The sequence below is a fragment of the Arabidopsis thaliana genome, chromosome 5 (assembly GCF_000001735.4).
Source record: "Arabidopsis thaliana chromosome 5, partial sequence".
Classification (NCBI taxonomy): domain Eukaryota; kingdom Viridiplantae; phylum Streptophyta; class Magnoliopsida; order Brassicales; family Brassicaceae; genus Arabidopsis; species Arabidopsis thaliana.
In genome coordinates, this window is record NC_003076.8 from 12,207,236 (window position 1) to 12,226,721 (window position 19,486).

The 19,486-nt window shown below is 42.9% G+C and overlaps 1 protein-coding gene and 5 pseudogenes across 6 annotated transcripts; 2 read left to right on the forward strand and 4 right to left on the reverse strand.

The window, feature by feature from the left end:
- The first annotated feature begins 317 nt into the window (after window positions 1-317).
- On the forward strand, window positions 318-2,035 carry AT5G32569 (annotated as a pseudogene). The gene has a single exon.
- Window positions 2,036-3,010: 975 nt separating this feature from the next.
- On the reverse strand, window positions 3,011-3,316 carry AT5G32572 (annotated as a pseudogene; the record flags this gene model as incomplete). The annotated part of the gene is made up of 1 exon: window positions 3,011-3,316.
- A 1,075-nt stretch (window positions 3,317-4,391) lies between these two features.
- Window positions 4,392-4,972, reverse strand: AT5G32576 (annotated as a pseudogene; the record flags this gene model as incomplete). Its single annotated transcript has 1 exon — window positions 4,392-4,972.
- Window positions 4,973-6,748: 1,776 nt separating this feature from the next.
- Window positions 6,749-12,859, forward strand: AT5G32580 (annotated as a pseudogene; the record flags this gene model as incomplete). Its single annotated transcript has 1 exon — window positions 6,749-12,859.
- A 1,494-nt stretch (window positions 12,860-14,353) lies between these two features.
- AT5G32590 (myosin heavy chain-like protein) lies at window positions 14,354-17,087 on the reverse strand (the record flags this gene model as incomplete). The annotated part of the gene is made up of 6 exons (NM_122838.2): window positions 14,354-14,598; window positions 14,691-15,354; window positions 15,482-15,564; window positions 15,663-15,710; window positions 15,765-16,397; window positions 16,475-17,087. 6 exons carry the CDS (start codon window positions 17,085-17,087, stop codon window positions 14,354-14,356), a joined length of 2,286 nt encoding a protein of 761 aa, NP_198299.2.
- Window positions 17,088-17,875: 788 nt separating this feature from the next.
- Window positions 17,876-19,399, reverse strand: AT5G32591 (annotated as a pseudogene; the record flags this gene model as incomplete). The annotated part of the gene is made up of 1 exon: window positions 17,876-19,399.
- Between the last annotated feature and the right edge of the window lie 87 nt (window positions 19,400-19,486).

The following is a 19,486-nucleotide window of genomic DNA, read 5'->3' on the forward strand; positions in this document are numbered from 1 at the left end:
AATCAGTCTTAAATATAGTGACAACATAGTCATAAATTTTAACGACTAATTACCTCCAACGACTAAATAACCCTCAAGTTAATCGATAATTTGTCGTCTAATAGTCGCTAAATTTAACGACTAAAATGTCACTAAAAAAGCGATTACTTAAACTTAGTCGTAACTTTATCGCTCTTTGGCGACTAAAATACGACTACGTTATTTACCGACTCTCGATTAGCGACTAAGTTTAATAGTCGTTTATTTGTCGTAAAGAGGTGTTTAACGACTACAGAGTGACTAATACTGAAGTCGGTAAATGGCAATTTTTTTGTAGTGTGAAGATTTCTCCAAAGAACAAGTGAGGTACGAACTGAGGACTGTTTTAACGGAGAAGCAGAATCGCCTAGCTGCTCTTCCTTCTTCATCCTTCAACCCCCAACAATTTGAGGAGTTCTTTACCGAATCGCCTCCTTTGAGTGAATCAGGTTTAGACTGGGCTAGTAAGTTTAGATGCTTGAAACCTTAACATCAATTTGAAATAAATTATACTTGTGTTTTTTTCTGATTCAAAATGTTCGCTTCAGGTCCTAGCGAACCCATGGAACCCAAAATAGCTGCCACATCGGTGAAAACTCCTGAACCAGTAGTCATTCCGCCCGAGGTCCCTTTGTCCACGAACACCGAAACGGTGACCATAGAGGATGACGATGATTCAGAACCAAGGGTCTCCACCGAACAACCTATTGCTGATTAAACAATCGAGCCCGAGCCGACTGCCATCAACCTGACCGATCTTGAGCCTGTCCACATTGAGGCCGAGGTGGCTGAAGATTAATAGTGGCTTGTATCCACTTAATGGGGTTGTCCGAAAACTTTGAATTTATTTTTTGAATTAGTTTACTATTGCCCAAGGGGGCTTTTCTTTTCGTACAAGTATTTGCCTGAGGAGGCTTCTAAACCTTTAAGATTATGACCCCGAGGGGGTTTTTGCTATAATAAAGTATATATTTGCAAAGTCCATCTTTAAATAGCTTTTTGTTGGCCATGTGGCTAAGTTTCAAGATTTCTAGGTTGATCAGACCTTTCTCTTAAAAAGCGAGAACTGAGCTCATTGTTTTGTTTTACAAAATGCGAATTCCCAAACTCGGGTTTAGTCAATTCGACTCATTTACTGGGCTTGGGCCTTAATTACTCTTCTTTATATTTAATGAACCTTTTGTCTTTAGTGCGATGGTTGCCATATCTTTTCTCGAGAAAAAGGAAAAGCTTCACGCCTTTGAGGCAATAATTGCCTTTTTTCGATTTCTAAAAATGGTTTAAACCATTCGCACACGCCACAATTATTAATTTTATGGTTTCAAGAAAAAACCTATCTCTCTATAAATAAGAGCATAATCTGCCACCGCTATCTCAAACATGATCTCAGAGATTTACGTGATAAATACTTCAAGGATGGAAAACGAAAGAGCTTCCACCGTTTGTCCTCTCGACCCCGGCAGCCCACTGTTCCTGTTCGGCGACGGCTTCGAGCCAGCCGGCGTTCTCTTTTCCTCACGCAGCTTTTCATTTTCCATCGAAAGATAAGAAGGAGGCGTACGACTTTATGGACAAGGTAGGGTTCTTACCCTCTTCTCTTAGCCAAATAACTTCTTTTCTCTTCTCATACCAAACGATCCTCGTACTAGGTCGTCGACAAGCATCACCGCCTGTGCGATGAGAGGCAGCAGTTGGGCCTCAAAAGGCAAACGCTCGAGGCCAGAATTGGTCGTGTGTAAAGGAAAGTGAGGGCCATGGAAAGTGATCCCTTTCGATGGGAGTGGAGGAACTTCGACTGTGTGGCCAAGATCACAACCATGCTCAAGGCCAAGTTCCTGGTCCTGTGAATGCTCCGGTCGAAGTGATCCTCTCCAACAGCGAAGAGGATGACAACGAGGAAGAAGACAGCAACCCCTAGCAGCGCGTGAAGAATGACTTCGAGGCGGATGTCAAGAACGAGGCATCCACTTCGAACCCTGAACCGGCGATGAAGGAGCCTGTTCCTGAGCCACATTCTTAAGTGTCCCCCGAACTCGAATACTTTCTCTCTCTTTTTATTTTGTTTGGACTTATTATGGCCCCGACCCATTTTTATTTAAGGAAGCTTTCCTATTCTTCCTGATTTCGAAAATATTCGTTTCGGAGATACGTTTTAAATGCAGGGCAGTCCGGACGGCGTGAATGCTTCCGCGAATCACTCCGACCTTGAATGGGATCGCGTTTCTCAAAGCTATGAGTCCTTCTATAAATTGTCCCTCCTAATCTTCTTTAACTTTCATCTAACCCTCTTCTTTCTTGCAGTCATGGCTTTCAACCTTCGATGCTCGGAATCCATGCAAGATTTCTCTAGGGCCGAAATGATTGTTCAGGACATCCCGAATGTGCCAGACAGAGGACGTTCCCCACCTCGAGGTTTCTTCAGATCCCAGATCCGAGCTCCATGTGCACTGATCAAGGATCTTTCGGACAGAGACCAAGAAATCGCGATGGCATTCATCAAGGCTCTCCAGGCTCAACACCGAAAGCGTTCTTCAGAAAAGAAGAAACTCTGAAAGAAGATCACCAGATGCTACGGAGAGTCACCGTGATATCAAGTGAACTTCACACTCTTAACTCTCATCCCGGGGACTGGATCGAACTTGGAATCTCCGAATTTGCTCGCATCCCGGACTGTATGATGCCCATTCTTGACCTCGCCGGCCAAGGAGTCCAAGTGTTTTGCAAGACGCAAAGAGTCTCCTAGTTTGAAGTGTAGACATGTCGAGAATTCATTTTTATTTGTCGTTTTTAATAAATGTAACTTTGCTTCTTGTTTTGTACGTTCGCACAGCCAAACTTCTTTCCTCTTGTTTGTTCGCACAGTAAAACTTCCTTTCAAATGAATAAAACAAATTTTCATTAATAGCTGAACTCGTTTCCGAGCTGCCTACGTACCCTTTTTCGGGATCAAGCCACACCGTAGTTCATGTACAAAAAATGCGTGTCACTTTTAAACATAAAATTTCTTTAAGTTGACCACATTCCAAGGACGCTGGACTGGTCTATCTTCTAAATCCTTCAATCTATAAACACCATTCCGGACCACTTCGGTGACGATGTAGGGACCTTCCCAATTAATGCCGAGTTTTCCTGCTCCTTCTTCCTTCTTGTTATCAAACACACGTTTTAAAACATAGTCGCCTACAAAGAATGGACTGCTTTTGATTTTCGAATTGTAATACCGAGCTGCTGCTTGTTGATTATTCTGAATTCGGATTAAGGCTTGATCTCGCCTCTCGTTGATGGTGTCTAGCGAGTCGTCTAGCATTGCTGAATTTTCATCTTCATTTAAAAAGTGATAATAGGTTTTTCAGTCAATTATCCTAAAATACCAATCATGTCGTTGTAGTATTTTAGGTTGCCAATCCAAATGAGTGTGATGCTAACAATCAAGATTTGATCAGAACTCACTAAGTCAAGCCAAACAATAACAGGTTTTGGGGTGTTCTAGCAGTCCTAAGTGAACATGCAGGAAACAGAAAATCAAGCAGAAGCTGTAAAACACTCGACCAACACAGCTCGTTGTAGAGCACTGGGTGTGGTCGAGTGACAGGTCGAGTAACAAACAGAAAATATAACAGGGATACTCGACTGCACACTCTGTTGCCAGACAACTGGGTGGTTGAGTATCAGGTCGAGTAACAGGAGAGAAATGCAAAAACTAAGCAAGAGGTAACAAAATACAGTAAACGATAGTAGAGTAAACAATAAAATCAATCAGATAAAGAATTCCCGAGGATGGGGTAATTGACTAGTTTCGTTTCCTCAGTTTACAAGTGATTGACATGCTCAATAAATTATCCCTAGACAACAAGTTCATTAACCAAATCTAAGTGTCACCGCAACAAAGACCCTCAAGTTAAACTAGTCCCAGACTCAATCACCATTGACAAGAGCTAACCAAACAGGCATTACGATTCAACAAGTTAAAGCCAAAACGCTCCCTGCAACCAATACCTTGGTAAAGGGCCATAAATCTCTGGAATTAGTGGTTCAGACATTTCATCAAACACCTTTTGGGCGCGGAAATGTCTGGGCTCAAATTCCAGTTGATCAGAAATCAATAGGCATTAAGAACCACTAATCCAGAAGGGATCTATAAATCAAACTCAACCACCTAGCATACTGAGAATTCTAAACTACTCTAACCCATCCTCAGAAACCTAATCACTACTCAGACATCATTGTAGAGAACATAAACGTTGAATAGAATGAAAACATGATAACAACCGAGTAATAGCAAGATGATAACAGGATGAACAACAGTAGACAAAATCAAAAGCAAAAGCTGAATACTGAATAGATTAAGAGAAATCCAGATTACAAAAGGTCAAGAACACAGTGTCTGCGAAATGATAACTTAGATAAACGAAAATGTAAAGTACATGCTACTTATAGCAAAATATTCTGAAACCCTAATACTCAAAACGACGCAGTATTGGGACTGATTAAGAACGGTACTCGACCCAGGTGGTCGAGTCAGTGGTCGAGTGATAAGCTGGAGTCTTCTTTTCTTCCTTGTGCTCGAGTGTCTAGTTGAGTGCGGAATGAAGAAGACTCTAAAGCTGGCACTCGAGTGATAAAGATGGTGGTACTCGGCTTCGTGGTAGAGTGATCGAGTGAAGGTGATGAAGGTACTCGACCATATGATCGAGTAGAGAGATCGAGTGATGTGGCCGAGTGATTGTCTTGGTGGTACTCGACCAGGGGGTCGAGTGATTTTGTGAAGTGATGAGGCCATCTACTCGACCAGGGGGTCGAGTGGTTTGTTGAAGTCATGGAACCATCTACTCGACCAGGGGGTCGAGTGTTTTGCAGTGATCTGGTCCGCTTCTTCCAATTAGCTCGCCAATAGCTCCAAATCACATGAAAACAACACAATTATGCAACATGCATGCAAAACTATCCTGAACATGCAAAGTGATGACAAATGATGAGAAATGATATAAAACAGTGATGATATGATGTTAAAGTGATGACAAATGGATGCTCAAAACAGGCAAAATGCACACTTATCAACTCCCCCAAACTTAATCTTTGCTTGCCCTCAAGAAAACAATTAAGAACAAGCTAGAGGTGAGGTTTGAAAGCGGGGACTCAGAGCCAAAGCACCAGATAAACCAAATGAAATCAATGTCCAAGTTGATAGTTCTAAGCTGCGATATGATCGAATTCTACTCAAAAACGTTAGCCATGCCTTGTTATCAATCAATCTGACTCTTATGGTCGACTTACACATGTTTTCAAATCTGTCAATCCCTTTAACATTCATTAGTTCTGGAACGTGAATCAAGCAATGCATCATCAATGAACTCATTTGGCTAAGGTAAAGGTCAAGAGACAAAAATGGTCCCTTACAGAATAGGCTTCAGTAACAGGGGATCTCTTAAAAAATGATTAAGCTTTAGTAGAATGCTAAAGGTAAGTCCCAAGCTATGCATAAAGAGATAAAATCCCATCTACCCAGAGTATATCAAATGAAGCTCTAATGGTAATCCCATCTCCAATCCCAGTATAAGAACTTAACTCTACCCTTTGCATTCATGAATCCTTTAAACCCTTTTTCTAATTATTCTTTTCTTTTCTCTTGACTCTTAGGAGAAGCTTTCTCAACACTTTGATACATCTAGCGGATTTGGATTTCTTTACCAACTAACGTTCCTGTTTTTAAAATTTTAAAACCGAGGGCTTTTGCCCTTCTTCATAGGTAACAAGAACTCTTTCTTTCTTTACAAATCCCAAAACCTTATCTAGACTTTTTTTGCTTCTTTATCTTACTTTCTCTAGAGTCTTTTACGTTTTCTCATCAATGAATCAACCCTTTTTTTTTTCTTTTAGACACATCCCAACCCAAAGTATAAGCACCCACCTACTCCTATCTAGTTTGAAAAATGCGAACTAGAACTACATGAGACACTATCTCCATCGTTACGAACCTTACGCTTTCTACCAAGCTTAATCGGAATAAGACCTCACAAACACTCACAAGTGATATAGGGCTTGAAAGAAAGTCTAGGTTTGGGTTCGGGTTAACTGCTCTAATAAGGAGAGTCAGCTACTTGGATTAACAAGAGTGATCAAAATGTAAAGAAAATCCAAGTATTTTAGGGTATCCATGAGTTCAAATTTGATGCAGACATGATAATTAAAGATCAGATTCAGGTTCAAATTAATAAGGAATGGTATCAGATCATAACAATGTGGTCGAGTAGAGCAATCTTGGCATGGTTCAGTTTTACTTCAATTTCATTGACTACGCAACAGACAACTAGCAACGAGGGCACAAAGTTTATCCGGTGAACCAAAATGCTTACAAGGCTATCTCATCATTATCCCTTATGCATATGCAACAATCCTAAATAAAACACTTTAGACTCGATCCTAAATGTAATGCAACTACATGAACACTATGTTTTTGAGAAATCATTTTCTGAACATTTTCAATTTTTTTTGGTTTTTCTATGCCTTAGATGAATGCAGACTCAAGAGTATATACAATGCAACACACACTTCCTGAGCCCTCCCCCAAACTTAAATCACATAGTCCACTAAGTGACTAATCTTGGAAGAGAGTACTCAGGAGAAATCCAATCACAGAAACAAAATAAAGAACAAATCACAAGAGACGATATAATACAATGGTGAAGTGAGGCGCTTACCTCAGTCGAAGAATGAACGGAGTTGGTCATCAATGGCTGCCTATGATTGCTCCCAGGCCATAGACGAGCCGCCCTGTTCTGTATCAGCTCCAGCATGTGGGTACTCGACTTCATCAGCTCTGTGGCGGCCAGCACTGCTCTTAGGATACTCGACCTCTCTTCTTCTGCTGCGGCCAGTGTTGGTGTCGGATCCCGCACTATGGGCTTGGGACCGGCCAAAGATTGCTACACAAATAAGGAAGGCCCATAAGAGGAAAGGCCCGTAAGATTCTTCGAAGTAAGGGTATGGGCGAGATGTCGATTCGCAAAGTGGGTGCAACGTCGAAGTTAGGACTACTCGAACTGAAGAAGAAAAATGGGCCGAAGGGTGAAGTCCAGGAGGCTCGAAGTGGTTTCAAATTCGAACGTTGAGTAATTGATTCAAAGACTAGAAACAGATACATTTAAGTAGAATAATTGTGTGTAAATGAGGATTAAATGTATTCTTTGGGTATAAATTATGGGTCAAAGACCATGTAAAGACACACGCATTTTTTGGTGCAAATTAGCTATACACATTCTTTTACAATACTCATAGTTTTCTCTATAATCATCTATCTATTTTCTAGTATATTTGTCCTCAAGAATAATCCTTCTCACTAAATAAATAAATACTTGAGTGTGTGAATCCGACATCCACATTTTGGCGTCGTCTGTGGGGACGGAGGATTCTTGAGTCGTCAGATTTCTTCTGGGTATTACATACACGAAGTAAGTCGCAATGTCTAGAGAAGATGCTACCAACGCTTCGATAGCTGAAACCCTCAAGACCATGCAACAAACTATGGCCGATATAGCATAGAAGTTTTCAAACATGGAAAAAACCGTCGAAACACTGCAAACAACCCAGGTATCACTTAGCCAAAATATTAGTACCATTCAGTCTCGTGTCCGTTCTTTTGCAGGAAATTCTACTAGAGTTCGAAGAACTATCTTCGGATCCCCAAACTCCCTTCCACGGAATGCAACAAACTATCAAACGACCCCGGATGGTACAAACGCGAATAGTCAACCGGAATATGGAGAAACGCATCCTGAAGATGATAACCAGTTCGATGATCAACACGAACAAGAAAACTTCGATCAGCTCGAAACCATGAGAGAAGTAAGACGGGAATTAAAATAAATGAGGTCAAAATTCCATCAAGGTACAAGTTTGGAGCCGGACATCAACCGAGTTATCGAGGACTCTAGGCGAACACCGTTCACCTCACGAATTGCGAGTTTGAGAATCAGAGATTCTCGAAAACTCAATTTAGAACCATATAATGGTTTGGAAGACCCAAAAGGCTATCTCGCAGCTTTTCTAATAGCCGCTATGCGAGTTGATCTGAACGAAGCCGATGAAAACGCAGGGTATTGCAAGCTTTTCTCTGAAAATCTATGCGGGCAAGCCCTGATGTGGTTCACTTAGTTAGAACCAGGATCGATTAGTAATTTCAACGAACTATCAGCGATATTTTTAAAACAATACTCAATTCTGATGGATAAGAGCATTTCGGACACCGACCTCTGGAATCTATCTCAAGGGCCGAACGAGACACTTCGAGCTTTCATCACCAAATTTAAAAACGTGCTCTCAAAGCTCCCAAGGATCTCACAACAGTCGGCTCTATCATCTTTGCGAAAAGGATTATGGCATGATTCGAGGTTTAAGGAAGATCTAATACTTCACAAACCTGATACTATTCAAGATGCATTATTTCGAGCAAATAATTGGATGGAAGTCGAAGATGAAAAAGAAAGTTTCGCAAAAAGAAATAAGCAAGCAAAACCAGCGGCCACTTTTCCACCCAAAAGGTTCGAACCTCGAGAGAATCAGGGACCAAGGAAGTTTGGTTCACAACCATTCAATAACAACGTCGAAAAGCAGTTTCAGGGGAAAGGAAGGTCGAATACCTGGGTCTGAGATGAAAGCTCGTATTGCGATATACATAGAGTCATAGGACATCTGACCAAAGACTGCAGTGTCCTTAAAAGGCATCTCGCAGAATTATGGGCCTGTGCAAACCTTTCAAAATTCAATATGGAGAACTTCGTCAAGCAATATCATGAATCAAGGGATAATTCAGAGGCTCAAAACTCTAAATGACCAAGACCAGCTAGCGAAGAGGAACCAAGAACTTCAAAGGGTAAAATCAACGTAATTCTTGGAGGATCTAAACTCTGCCGTGATTCCGTTAGCGCAATTAAAAAACATAGACACAATGTTCATCTGAAGTCAAGCTTAAGTGAAGAAGTAGACTTTCAAGGCACTTCGATATTATTCGAGGAAAAGGAGACGCAGCATCTCGAAAGACCTCATGATGATGCACTTGTAATTACGTTGGATGTGGCTAACTTCGAAGTATCGAGGATCCTCATTGATACCGGTAGTTCGGTAGACCTAATTTTTCTTAGCACTTTGGAAAGGATGGGGATAAGCAGGGCCGACGTGGTAGGACCGCCATCCCCTTTACTGGCCTTTACAAGTGAAACAGCAATGTCTCTCGGAACAATCAAGCTACCAGTTTTGGCTGGAAAGATCTCAAAGATTGTGGATTTTGTCGTTTTTGATAAACCAGCAGCCTATAACATCATTCTCGGAACTCCGTAGATCTACCAAATGAAAGTGGTCCCCTCTACCTATCACCAATGCCTTAAATTCCCAACTTCGAGCGGAGTGGAAACAATTCGGGGAGATCAAGAAGCTTCGAGAACTTGTTATTTAGCCAGCCATCGACTAAAAATTCAATAGCAATTAACGAAGCGCGCAAAGAAAGGAGTAGTCCCGAGATTTCCTAGCGGGCAGAAGGTGGATGATGTCGTAGTCGAAGTAATTCTAGAAGCAGACAAACCGGATTAGAAAGTTCGAATTGGAGCTACTTTATCGGGCAAAGTAAAAGAAGCTTTAATTGAGCTGTTAAAAAGGAACAAGAAATCATTCGCTTGGTCAACAGCAGATATGCCCGACATAGATCCAAAAATAATTTGTCAGGAGTTGAATGTGGATCCGAGCTTCAAACCGGTAAAACAAAAAAGAAGAAAACTCGGATTGGAGCGAGCAAAAGCAGTAAATGATGAAGTGGATAAACTCCTAAAGATAGGATCTATAAGGGAGGTGCAATATCCGAATTGGTTGGTGAATACCGTCATGGTCAAAAAGAAGAATGGAAAGGATAGAGTGTGCATTGACTTTACTGATCTCAACAAAGCTTGTCCAAAAGATAGTTTCCCACTTCCACACGTAGATCGTCTTGTGGAATCAACTGCCGGAAATGAGTTGTTATCCTTTATGGATGCCTTCTCAAGATATAACCAAATCATGATGAATCCAGAAGATCAAGAGAAAACTTCATTTATCACAGATAGGGGCATCTATTGTTACAAAGTTATGCCATTCGGGTTGAAGAATGCAAGAGCAACTTATCAACGACCGGTTAACAAGATGTTCAAAGAACATCTCGGAAAAACAATGGAAGTCTACATCGATGATATGCTGGTCAAATCATTAAAAAAGGAAAACCACGTAAAACATCTAGAAGAATATTTCGCGATTCTTAACCAATATCAAATAAAGTTGAATCCAGCAAAGTGTACATTTGGAGTCCCATCCGGGGAATTTCTAGGCTACATTGTCGCGAAGAGAGGAATTGAGGCATATCCAAATCAAATCAACACTTATCTCAACATGCCATCTCCGAAGAATTTCAAGGAAGTACAACGACTAACGGGTCGGATTGCAGCATTGAATCGTTTTATTTCGAGGTCGACCGATAAATCTTTACCCTTCTATCAAATCTTAAAGGGAAACAAATAATTTCTTTGGGATGAGAAGTGTGAGGAAGCGTTCGGACAGCTAAAGGCATATCTAACTTCTCCACCTGTATTGTCCAAACTAGAGGTAGACGAAAAACCTTATCTATATGTCTCAGTTTCGGACCATGCGGTTAGCGGAGTCTTAATCCGAGAAGACCGGGGAGAGCAAAAACCAATTTATTACATAAGTAAATCCATGATGGATCCTGAGACCAGGTATGCGATGATGGAGAAGCTTGCACTTGCAGTAGTAACCTCAGCTCGGAAGCTTCGTCCATATTTTCAATTCCATCCAATCGAAGTGTTATCAAATCAACCACTTCGGACGATTCTCCATAGCCCGAACCAGTCCGGTAGATTGGCGAAATGGGCGGTGGAGTTAAGTGAGTATGATATAGAGTACAAGAACAAAGTCGCCATGAAAGCTTAAGTCCTAGCCGATTTTTTAACAGAATTACCGGTACTCGGAGGGCAGGAGCAGCCGCAAAATCAGACTTGGAAGCTGCATGTTGATTGATCATCATCAAAAAATGGATTCCGGGTGGGAATCAAATTAGAATCTCCCACTTCGGAAATCCTTGAACAGTCATTTCGATTGTTATTCACCGCATCTAACAATGAAGCAGAATACGAAGCATTAATTGCTGGACTTAGGTTGGCACAAGGAGTTGGAGCCGATGAAGTGGTCGCCTACTGTGACTCGCAACTGGTTGTTAACCAATTCAATGGTGATTATGAAGCAAAAGACTCACGAATGGAGGCATATCTTGAGGTGGTCAAAGACTTGGCTAAAAACTTTAAGAAATTCAAACTCATTCGCATACCACAGGGAGAAAACACTACTGCATATGCACTCGCAGCCCTGGCATTGACATTTGATCCCAAGTTAAAAGAATCATTCAAGTAGAGCGTATTTCAGAAAGGACCATTAAGGACGAAAAGGAGACATTCGTCTTTGTATAGACGAGGTGTAAGTGATCCCTACTTACTTTGCATTTTTGGGCCCGAAGTCGAGATCGTTATGAGCGAAGTACATGAAGGTTTGTGTGGAAGTCATTCCTCAGGAAGGGCTATGGCTTTCAAGATTAAGAGAATGGGATACTACTGGCCTACTATGATCACGGACTGCGTTAAATATGCTCAACAATGCAGGCGTTGCCAACTCCATGCACCACTCATCCACCAACCTTTGGAGTTATTCTCTTCGATCTCCGCACCATACCCTTTCATGAGATGGTCAATGGATATCATTGGACCATTGCATAGGTCGACCCGAGGTGTACAGTATCTACTGGTTCTAACTGATTATCGAAGTGGATTGGAGGTGAAGCGTATGTAAACATTAAAGATTCGGCGGTAAAGACTTTCATTTAGAAGAACATCATATGCAGGCATGGTGTTCCATACGAGATAGTTACTGACAACGCACCACAATTTATCTCACACGAGTTTGAAGCATTTTGCTCGAATTAGGGGATTAAGGTTAGTTATTCCACTCCGCAGTATCCACAAGGAAACGGTCAGGCCGAAGCTGCAAACAAGACAATTCTAAGCAATCTTAAGAAACGTTTAAGTCATTTGAAAGGGGGCTGGTATGATCAACTCCTAGGCGTTCGACGAGAGAGACCCTGTTTTCATTGGTGTACGGGATGTAGGCAGTTGTACCAGCCGAGCTCAATGTACCAGGACTTCGTCGAACAGAAGCTCCTCTGAATGAAGAAGACAATTCTACAATGCTCGACGACTCACTGGATACCATCAACGAGAGGCGAGATTAGGCCTTGATCCGAATTCAGAATTATCAACATGCAGCAGCTCGGTATTATAACTCGAAAGTCAAAAGCAGACCTTTGTTTGTGGGCGATTATGTTTTGAAACGTGTGTTCGATAACAAGAAAGAGGAAGGAGCAGGCAAACTTGGCATTAATTGGGAAGGTCCTTATATTGTTACCTAGGTGGTCCGGATTGGTGTTTACAAATTGAAAGATTTAGAAGACAGACCAGTCCAACGCCCTTGGAATGTGGTGAACTTGAAGAAATTTTATGTTTTAAAAAAGGACACGCATTTTTTGTACATGAACTACGGTGTGGCTTGATCCCGAAATGGGTACGGAGGCAGCTCGGAAACGAGTTCAGCTATTAATAAAATTTGTTTTATTCATATTGAAGGAGAGTTCGATTATACGAATGAATGAAAACAAGAAGTTCGACTATACGAACATACAAAGCGAGAAGCAAAGATAAATTTATTCAAAGAGAAAAACAAAGAAAAAATGCCGGAATCTTAGACACACTTCGGACTAGGAAATCCTTCTCGTCTTGCAGAACACTTCGACCCCTTGACTGGCGAGGTCAAGAATGGGCATCATACAATCTGGGATGTGGGCAAATTTTGCAATTCCAAGTTCGATCCAATCTTTGGGGTGGGAGTTGAGGTTGTGTAACTCCCTTGATATCACGGTGACCCTCCGCAGCATTTGGTTGATCTTCTTTCGAAGCTTCTTCTTTTCCGTTGAGCTTTTTTTGTGTTGAGCTGCGAGAGCTTTGATAAAGGCCATCGCGATATCTTGATCTCTGTTCGAAAGGTCCTTGATTAATGCACACGGAGCTCGGATCTGGGATCTGAAGTTGCGAAGTGGGGAGCGCCCTCTGTCTGGTACATTCGGAATGTCCTCATCGATCATCCCGATCCTCGAAAAGTCTGACATGGGTTCCGAACATCGGAGGTTAAAGGACATAACTGCACAAGAAAAGAACGATATTGTTAGTGAGGAATGAAGAAAAACCTAGAGAGGTAATTTATAGGGAGGTTTCTTAGCTTTCAAAGATGCGATTCCATTTAAAGTCGGAGTGATTCGCGGAAGCATTCACGTCGCCTTGTTCGCCCTGCATTCAAAGAGTATCTCCAAAACGAATATTTGATGAATCAAATAAAGTTTGAAAATTTTCTTAAATAAAATGGGCCGAAGCCCAATAAGAAAGTCCATACGAAAATAAAAAAAGTTTAACTCTCAGGGAACATCTAGGGAAGGGGCTCAGGAACAGGCTCCTTCATCGGCGGTTGAGGTGGACGCCTCGTTCTTAACATCCACCTCGGGTTCGTTCTTCACGCGCTTCCAAGGGCTCGAAGCCATCGCTGGACAGAAACAATGGAGTTCCGGGATCGAGGGGGCAAACGGTGGAGGTTCCTTCGTTTTCCATTCTAGAGGTGTTTACTAAGTAAATTTTTGAGATCATATTTTGAGGGAGTTTAGATTATGCCCTTATTTATAGTGATTTAGGGTTTTACTCGAAACCACAAATTTAATAATTGTGGCGTGTCGGAATGAGTTTATCCATTTTTGGGAATCGAGGAAAAGGTAATTATTGCCTTAGAAGCGTGACACTTTTTTTTTTTCCGAGGACAAAATGGCAACCGTCGCATTTAAGACAAGTGGGCCATTAAATAAAGGAAAAATAATAAAAGCTCAAAGCCCAGAAAATAAATCTAACTGACTAAACCCGAGTTGGGGAGTTCGCGGATTCGAGTCCGCATTTTTTAGGGGTAGGTCTGATCAACCTACGAATCCCATAACTTGACCACATGGTTAACAAAGATGCTATTTAAAAGATGGACTTTGCAAATCCATACTTAAATTTAGCACAAAGGAAACCCTCTTGGGTCCATAATCTTAAAAGAAAGGTTTAAAAGCCTCCTTAGGCAAACTACTTGTTTAGCCTACTTAGGCAGGTAAAATAATTCAAAAAATTGAAATAGACTTTGAGTTTAAGGGACAATCTCCATTAAGTGGACACATCCACTACAAGTTCTCGGGCACCCCGAGTTCGGGTTGAGCTGGTTCAGGATCTGCGGCAACTGTCTTATTCTCACCCGATTCGCCAGTAGTAGGCTGCTCGCTAGGAACCCCGGAGTCTGAACCATCATCGTCCTCAATGACCACTTTCTCCGAGTTCGCGGATGGAGGAAGTTCTGGCGGGATGGCTACCGCTTCGGGAATCGTCACCGGCACGATGGGTGCTTCGGGTTCCATGGGATCACTGGGGCCTGAGACAATTATTTCGGATTAGAAAAAGTACAAGAATAATTTGCTATGGTTAGGTTTCAAAAGCTTTGAAATGTACCGGCCTAATCTAAACCAGATTGGTCCAAGGGAGGCGATTCGGTGTAGAATTCCTCAAACTGTTGAGGGTTGAACGACGAGGAAGGAAGGACAGCTAAACGACTTCGCTTCTCCTCCAGGACGGTCTTCAACTCGTTCCTCTCTTGTTTCTCGGAGAAGTCGTCTTCATGGGTTTGGTCCAAAAGGAGGAGATTGCTCTCGTACTCCTTGATGTCTGATTCCAACTCCGTCCTAACCTTCTCGGTTTGAATGAAGATGATTGCCCCTTGGATCAATTCCATCCCGCGACCTTTCACTTCTTTTCTGGCCTTTGATGCCGACCTCGCTAATTTAGCATCCCGATAGTTAGCCACTGCTTGGTACTTGAGCTGCAATTCGGACAGTTGATTGGACAAGTCGTATGCACTGGATTCGGATTCTGAAAGTGTGTCCCGAGCAGTTGAGAGTTCTTCTTGGATCTTGTCATACCTCTGGTATTGGTCCTGCAATTCACCGTTGGATTTCATGAGTTCGGAGGAGAGATTGTCTAGTTGATCCTCCAGTTTCTGCCTCGCGTCATTTGAAGAACGGAGATCGGACTCAAGGGACGAATAGTTGTCTTTCCACGTCATAACCTCCTTCTCCCTGTCTAGCAACAGTCTCTCGTAGTACTCAATCATGTCATTGAGTTTGTTGTTTGCCTGAACCAAGTAATAATGAAAAAGATTTGGCATCTAAGTGGAGGGATGAAGTTTAAAAATTATTACGGGTGAAGAGAACTAACCCGAGATGAGTGGCGGCATGGAGTAGGAATCGCTCGCGAATTACAGGGCGCCACCTATCAAAGGCTGGCAGGATGGTGTCTTTTCGAGTTTTGAAGCATCGAAAGACATTTCCCTCTGTTTCCATCGCTGTTAGAATAAAGAAAGGATTAGACCAGGCAAGGAGCGTTAAGTCAGTAAATCGAAACGATAAGGCAGGTATAAACAAACGGAAGGTAATTTCTAACCCGTGAGCGACTTGGTCTGAGGAACCAGAATAACCTTAGTTCCAGCATCTCGGACCTCAGCTTCTTCTCGTCAGGGGTTTGCACTCCGGTCGGCCTTTTCACCTCCGGATCCAGACGAAGGAGATACGGTGACTGGAGGAGGAGGACCCATAGAACGGGATGGTGCCGATAGGCGAGGAGAGCGATCAGTTTGGGCTCTCGTCTTATCTCTTTTGGGGGAGGAGCTGTCGCCGGTTGATCTGTCTCTCTTTTTCTGAATTAAGTCAGCAAGCCGTTCGCTGCTTAGTCCAGTTCGGGAGGCAGGCCGAGGTGAATCACGGTGCGGTGATCGTTCTCTGTGAGATAACCGGCCGCTGTGGCCTTCGCGGTGAGGAGTGGGTCTGTAGGCGCCGGCAGATCTTGCCCCTTCGGCGCTGCCATCGTCAACCAGCAAGGTTCTGCTGTATTCTTTCTTGTCGACTGCGGATTGGAGGAATGTTTTGTTTGTTTCGCAAGCCTCCACGATCGACTTGGACAGCGTCTTGCGTCGAGCTGCGATGGCCCGAGCAGAAGTCCCTTGAGGTAGGGGAGGGGGCAATGGCAGTTGGAGAAGATGTCCAGGAGGTCTCATCCTGAGCTTGTGGTTGGCCTCTATGAACCGGTCAAAAGTAAAGGAGTTCCAAAGGGTTTCCCCTTCGATGACGATTTTGAAGAATTCGCCGAATTCGACGGTCGATAGGGTTGGTGCGATGAAAGCTGCGAATTGAAAAATAAAAGTTGGTCAGATAAGACAAGAAATAAAATAAAGTTCATATGCATGACCTAACATCTACCGGGCTTAGTAGTCCACTTCGAGGGGAGCAAGTCCGGAAGATTTCCAATCGAAGTAGGGCTCTTTTTGACTAAAAACCACGGGTGATGCTCGTTCTCGTCTTTGTTAGGGAGGTGCGAGATGAGGTTTCTGTTGGCGTTCGGATAAGCCGAGAAGTATCCGACTTTCTTCGAAGATCTCCTCACATTAAGAAGTTCATTCAGTTCGGGAACCCCGATGACATACCCGGCTTCCGCCGCGATAGTAATAATCCCCAGAATAGTCCAGAGGAGATTGGGGGTTAGTTGGGGCAAAGCGATTTCAAGGGCTGCCAGGTATCGAACGAGGGCTTCGGGAAGAGGAAAAGTCAAGCCGCAACCCTTGAAATAGATCTCATACACGCAGAAGAACCCAGGGCGGTGGTCCTCCGGTGATTCGGTAGGCTCCGGTGTCTGCAAGTCCTTCATTACTTCAGCCGGAATCCGACAGAGCTCTCCCAATCGATTAAGAGATTGGAGTGTGCATGTGGATTGATAGTGGGGACCGGCGATATCATTTGACCGGGTGCAAAGGTTGTTACTAGAGCCGACATCATCGAAAGAGGGGGATTCAGGTCTTTCAATTTCAAAATTCATCGTGTAGTAAAAAAGAGGATTGAAGGTTTCGAGAGAGAAAAAAGAATTTTGCTTTGAGAGTGAAAGCGTGAAAAATAACAAGGAAAGAGTAAAGTGAATTTACCTTTACGTTAGCCAGTGATGATGACGGAACCGCCTAGGGAGTCGTGGAGGAAGTGGAAGAGTTTCCCCGCTTTAATAGTAAATAAACAATATACGGTCATAATTGTGACAGATGTTGCGCGAGTGATTGTAGAAGATTCCGAGATCAAAGCAATAACGTGATTTAGGCGGGAAATCAGAGAGTCATTTGGCGCAATCTTTGCCTCTGAAACATTAAAGTCCTCCAAACTGGAGTGTCACTTCGAAAGACTTGGGGGGCTAATTGTTGGTGTCAGATCCCGCACTATGGGCTCGGGACCGGCTAAAGATTGCTACACAAATAAGGAAGGCCCATAAGAGGAAAGGCCCGTAAGATTCTTCGAAGTAAGGGTATGAGCGAGATGTCGATTCGCAAAGTGGGTGCAACATCGAAGTTAGGACTACTCGAACTGAAGAAGAAAAATGAGCCGAAGGGTGAAGTCCAGGAGGCCCAAAGTGGTTTCAAATTCGACACCACTATGGGTCAAAGACCATGTAAAGACACACGTATTTTTTGGTACAAATTAGCTATACACATTCTTTTACAATACTCATAGTTTTCTCTATAATCATATATCTATTTTCTAGTATATTTGTTCTCAAGAATAATCCTTCTCACTAAATAAATAAATACTTGAGTGTGTGAATCCGACATCCACAGCCAGCACCGCGGTCGAGTGAATAAGGCGTGATTCGCTTCTAAAGCGACGAGTGTAGCCTTCCTTCTTCTCTTATGCTCCCGAGACTCGAATGATGAATGTCTAGCAGGGACATGTGAGACTCTCTGCTCACTAGGCTCAGGCCTGTGCTTACTTGGCTCAGGCTCATCAAATCTCCTCGTTGGCATCTCTAGAGGAGACTATCCCTGTGGAATAGCTGTAGTGGAAGAGGAATAGCTCAGCTTATCTGTCAGAAACTTGATAGTCTTGAGGCACTTGGTGAGTAGCTTGTCCTGCTTCTTGCACCACTTCTACAGCTTGTTTTTATTCCTATGAGCTTCACTCAAGCTCTTGCTTTCCCTCGCTGGAGGTACATGTTCACTAAAATGATACATGCAAGTGTCAAACTCCACTTCTCTGTCTTCATCCATCCCATCCTCAGCAGCTTCTTCTATAAGATCATCCTCATCCAATGGCGGAGCGTTCCCAAGCTCGGGCCTAAAATCAATGTTATCTCCCTCTATTATGCGTGTAACCTCAGGGCTGGGGAGAAGGATGCTGGTTCTCTTATCCGTAGAGTGCTCAAACCTAAAACGGTACATGTCGCCCACCATTGCAAACTCCAAGAATTCGCAGTGACGTAGATGCTCGATATCCATTGCCCATGGCTCGAGTCCATCAGATGTGATTGGGACTCCACAAGCGATCAAAATCAGTATCACAACACCGCCTATGCAAGAGCGCCTCGTGCTCTCTTGTTGTTATTGCTGACAGCCCAGCTCTTCTATCCACACATGTGGATAAGAAGAAGTACAAAGAGAGGTGTGTCATTGATTTCACCTTGGAGAGACATTTTGTTCTTAGTTTGGTGGAGAGTGCCTTTGAGAGCAATAGCGATCATCTCCATATCAGAATTGGTAACAGTTCCTGTGATCTCTCAGGAGTAGAGGACATTGCCTATAGAACGCTGGAAGTACCTGATGACAGGGCTGCATTTCAAATTGCTCTTTAACCTGGAAGAATTCAGCGGTACAAAGCTGCCAATGGTGATCCATAAGTCTTTCAACTCTTCTCTGTCATACTTGGGCTTAGTACGCGTTCCATTGAGGAAACCAAACAATCCTTCCAAGCGCTTGATTGATAACCTATACTCATGACCATACACAGAGAATATCAAGAATCCCAATCCTTCGCATTCCAACTCATCAGAGGTCATACCTTGGTAAAGCTCCACTTGTAATGTGGAGAGGAATTGAATTGTCTCTTCTTCATATGCTCATACGGATAAGCCATCAGAGTGTCCATATGACAACTCTGGTGCAGGTGTTGAACATCCTCCAACAATCCAAGTTGTGCAAGTGTGGTCGAGCATGGATACCTTGTGCTACAGAACGCATTCTGTTTGAAGAGCCTTATATATTCCTCAGCAGGCAACACATCAGGTTTGTGCAGAAGTTTGGTGGCTCTGCGAGTATGCTCGGGTATGTACTCGCCTTCTAGATCCTCATCTATAAGCTCATACCTCTTTGTCATTGCTCTTTTCCCTCGAGCTATCTCTTCTTTTCTTCTGAAGGTATCATATTCTCTCTGTTCTCTTTATGGCCTTGAAGACGACGACTC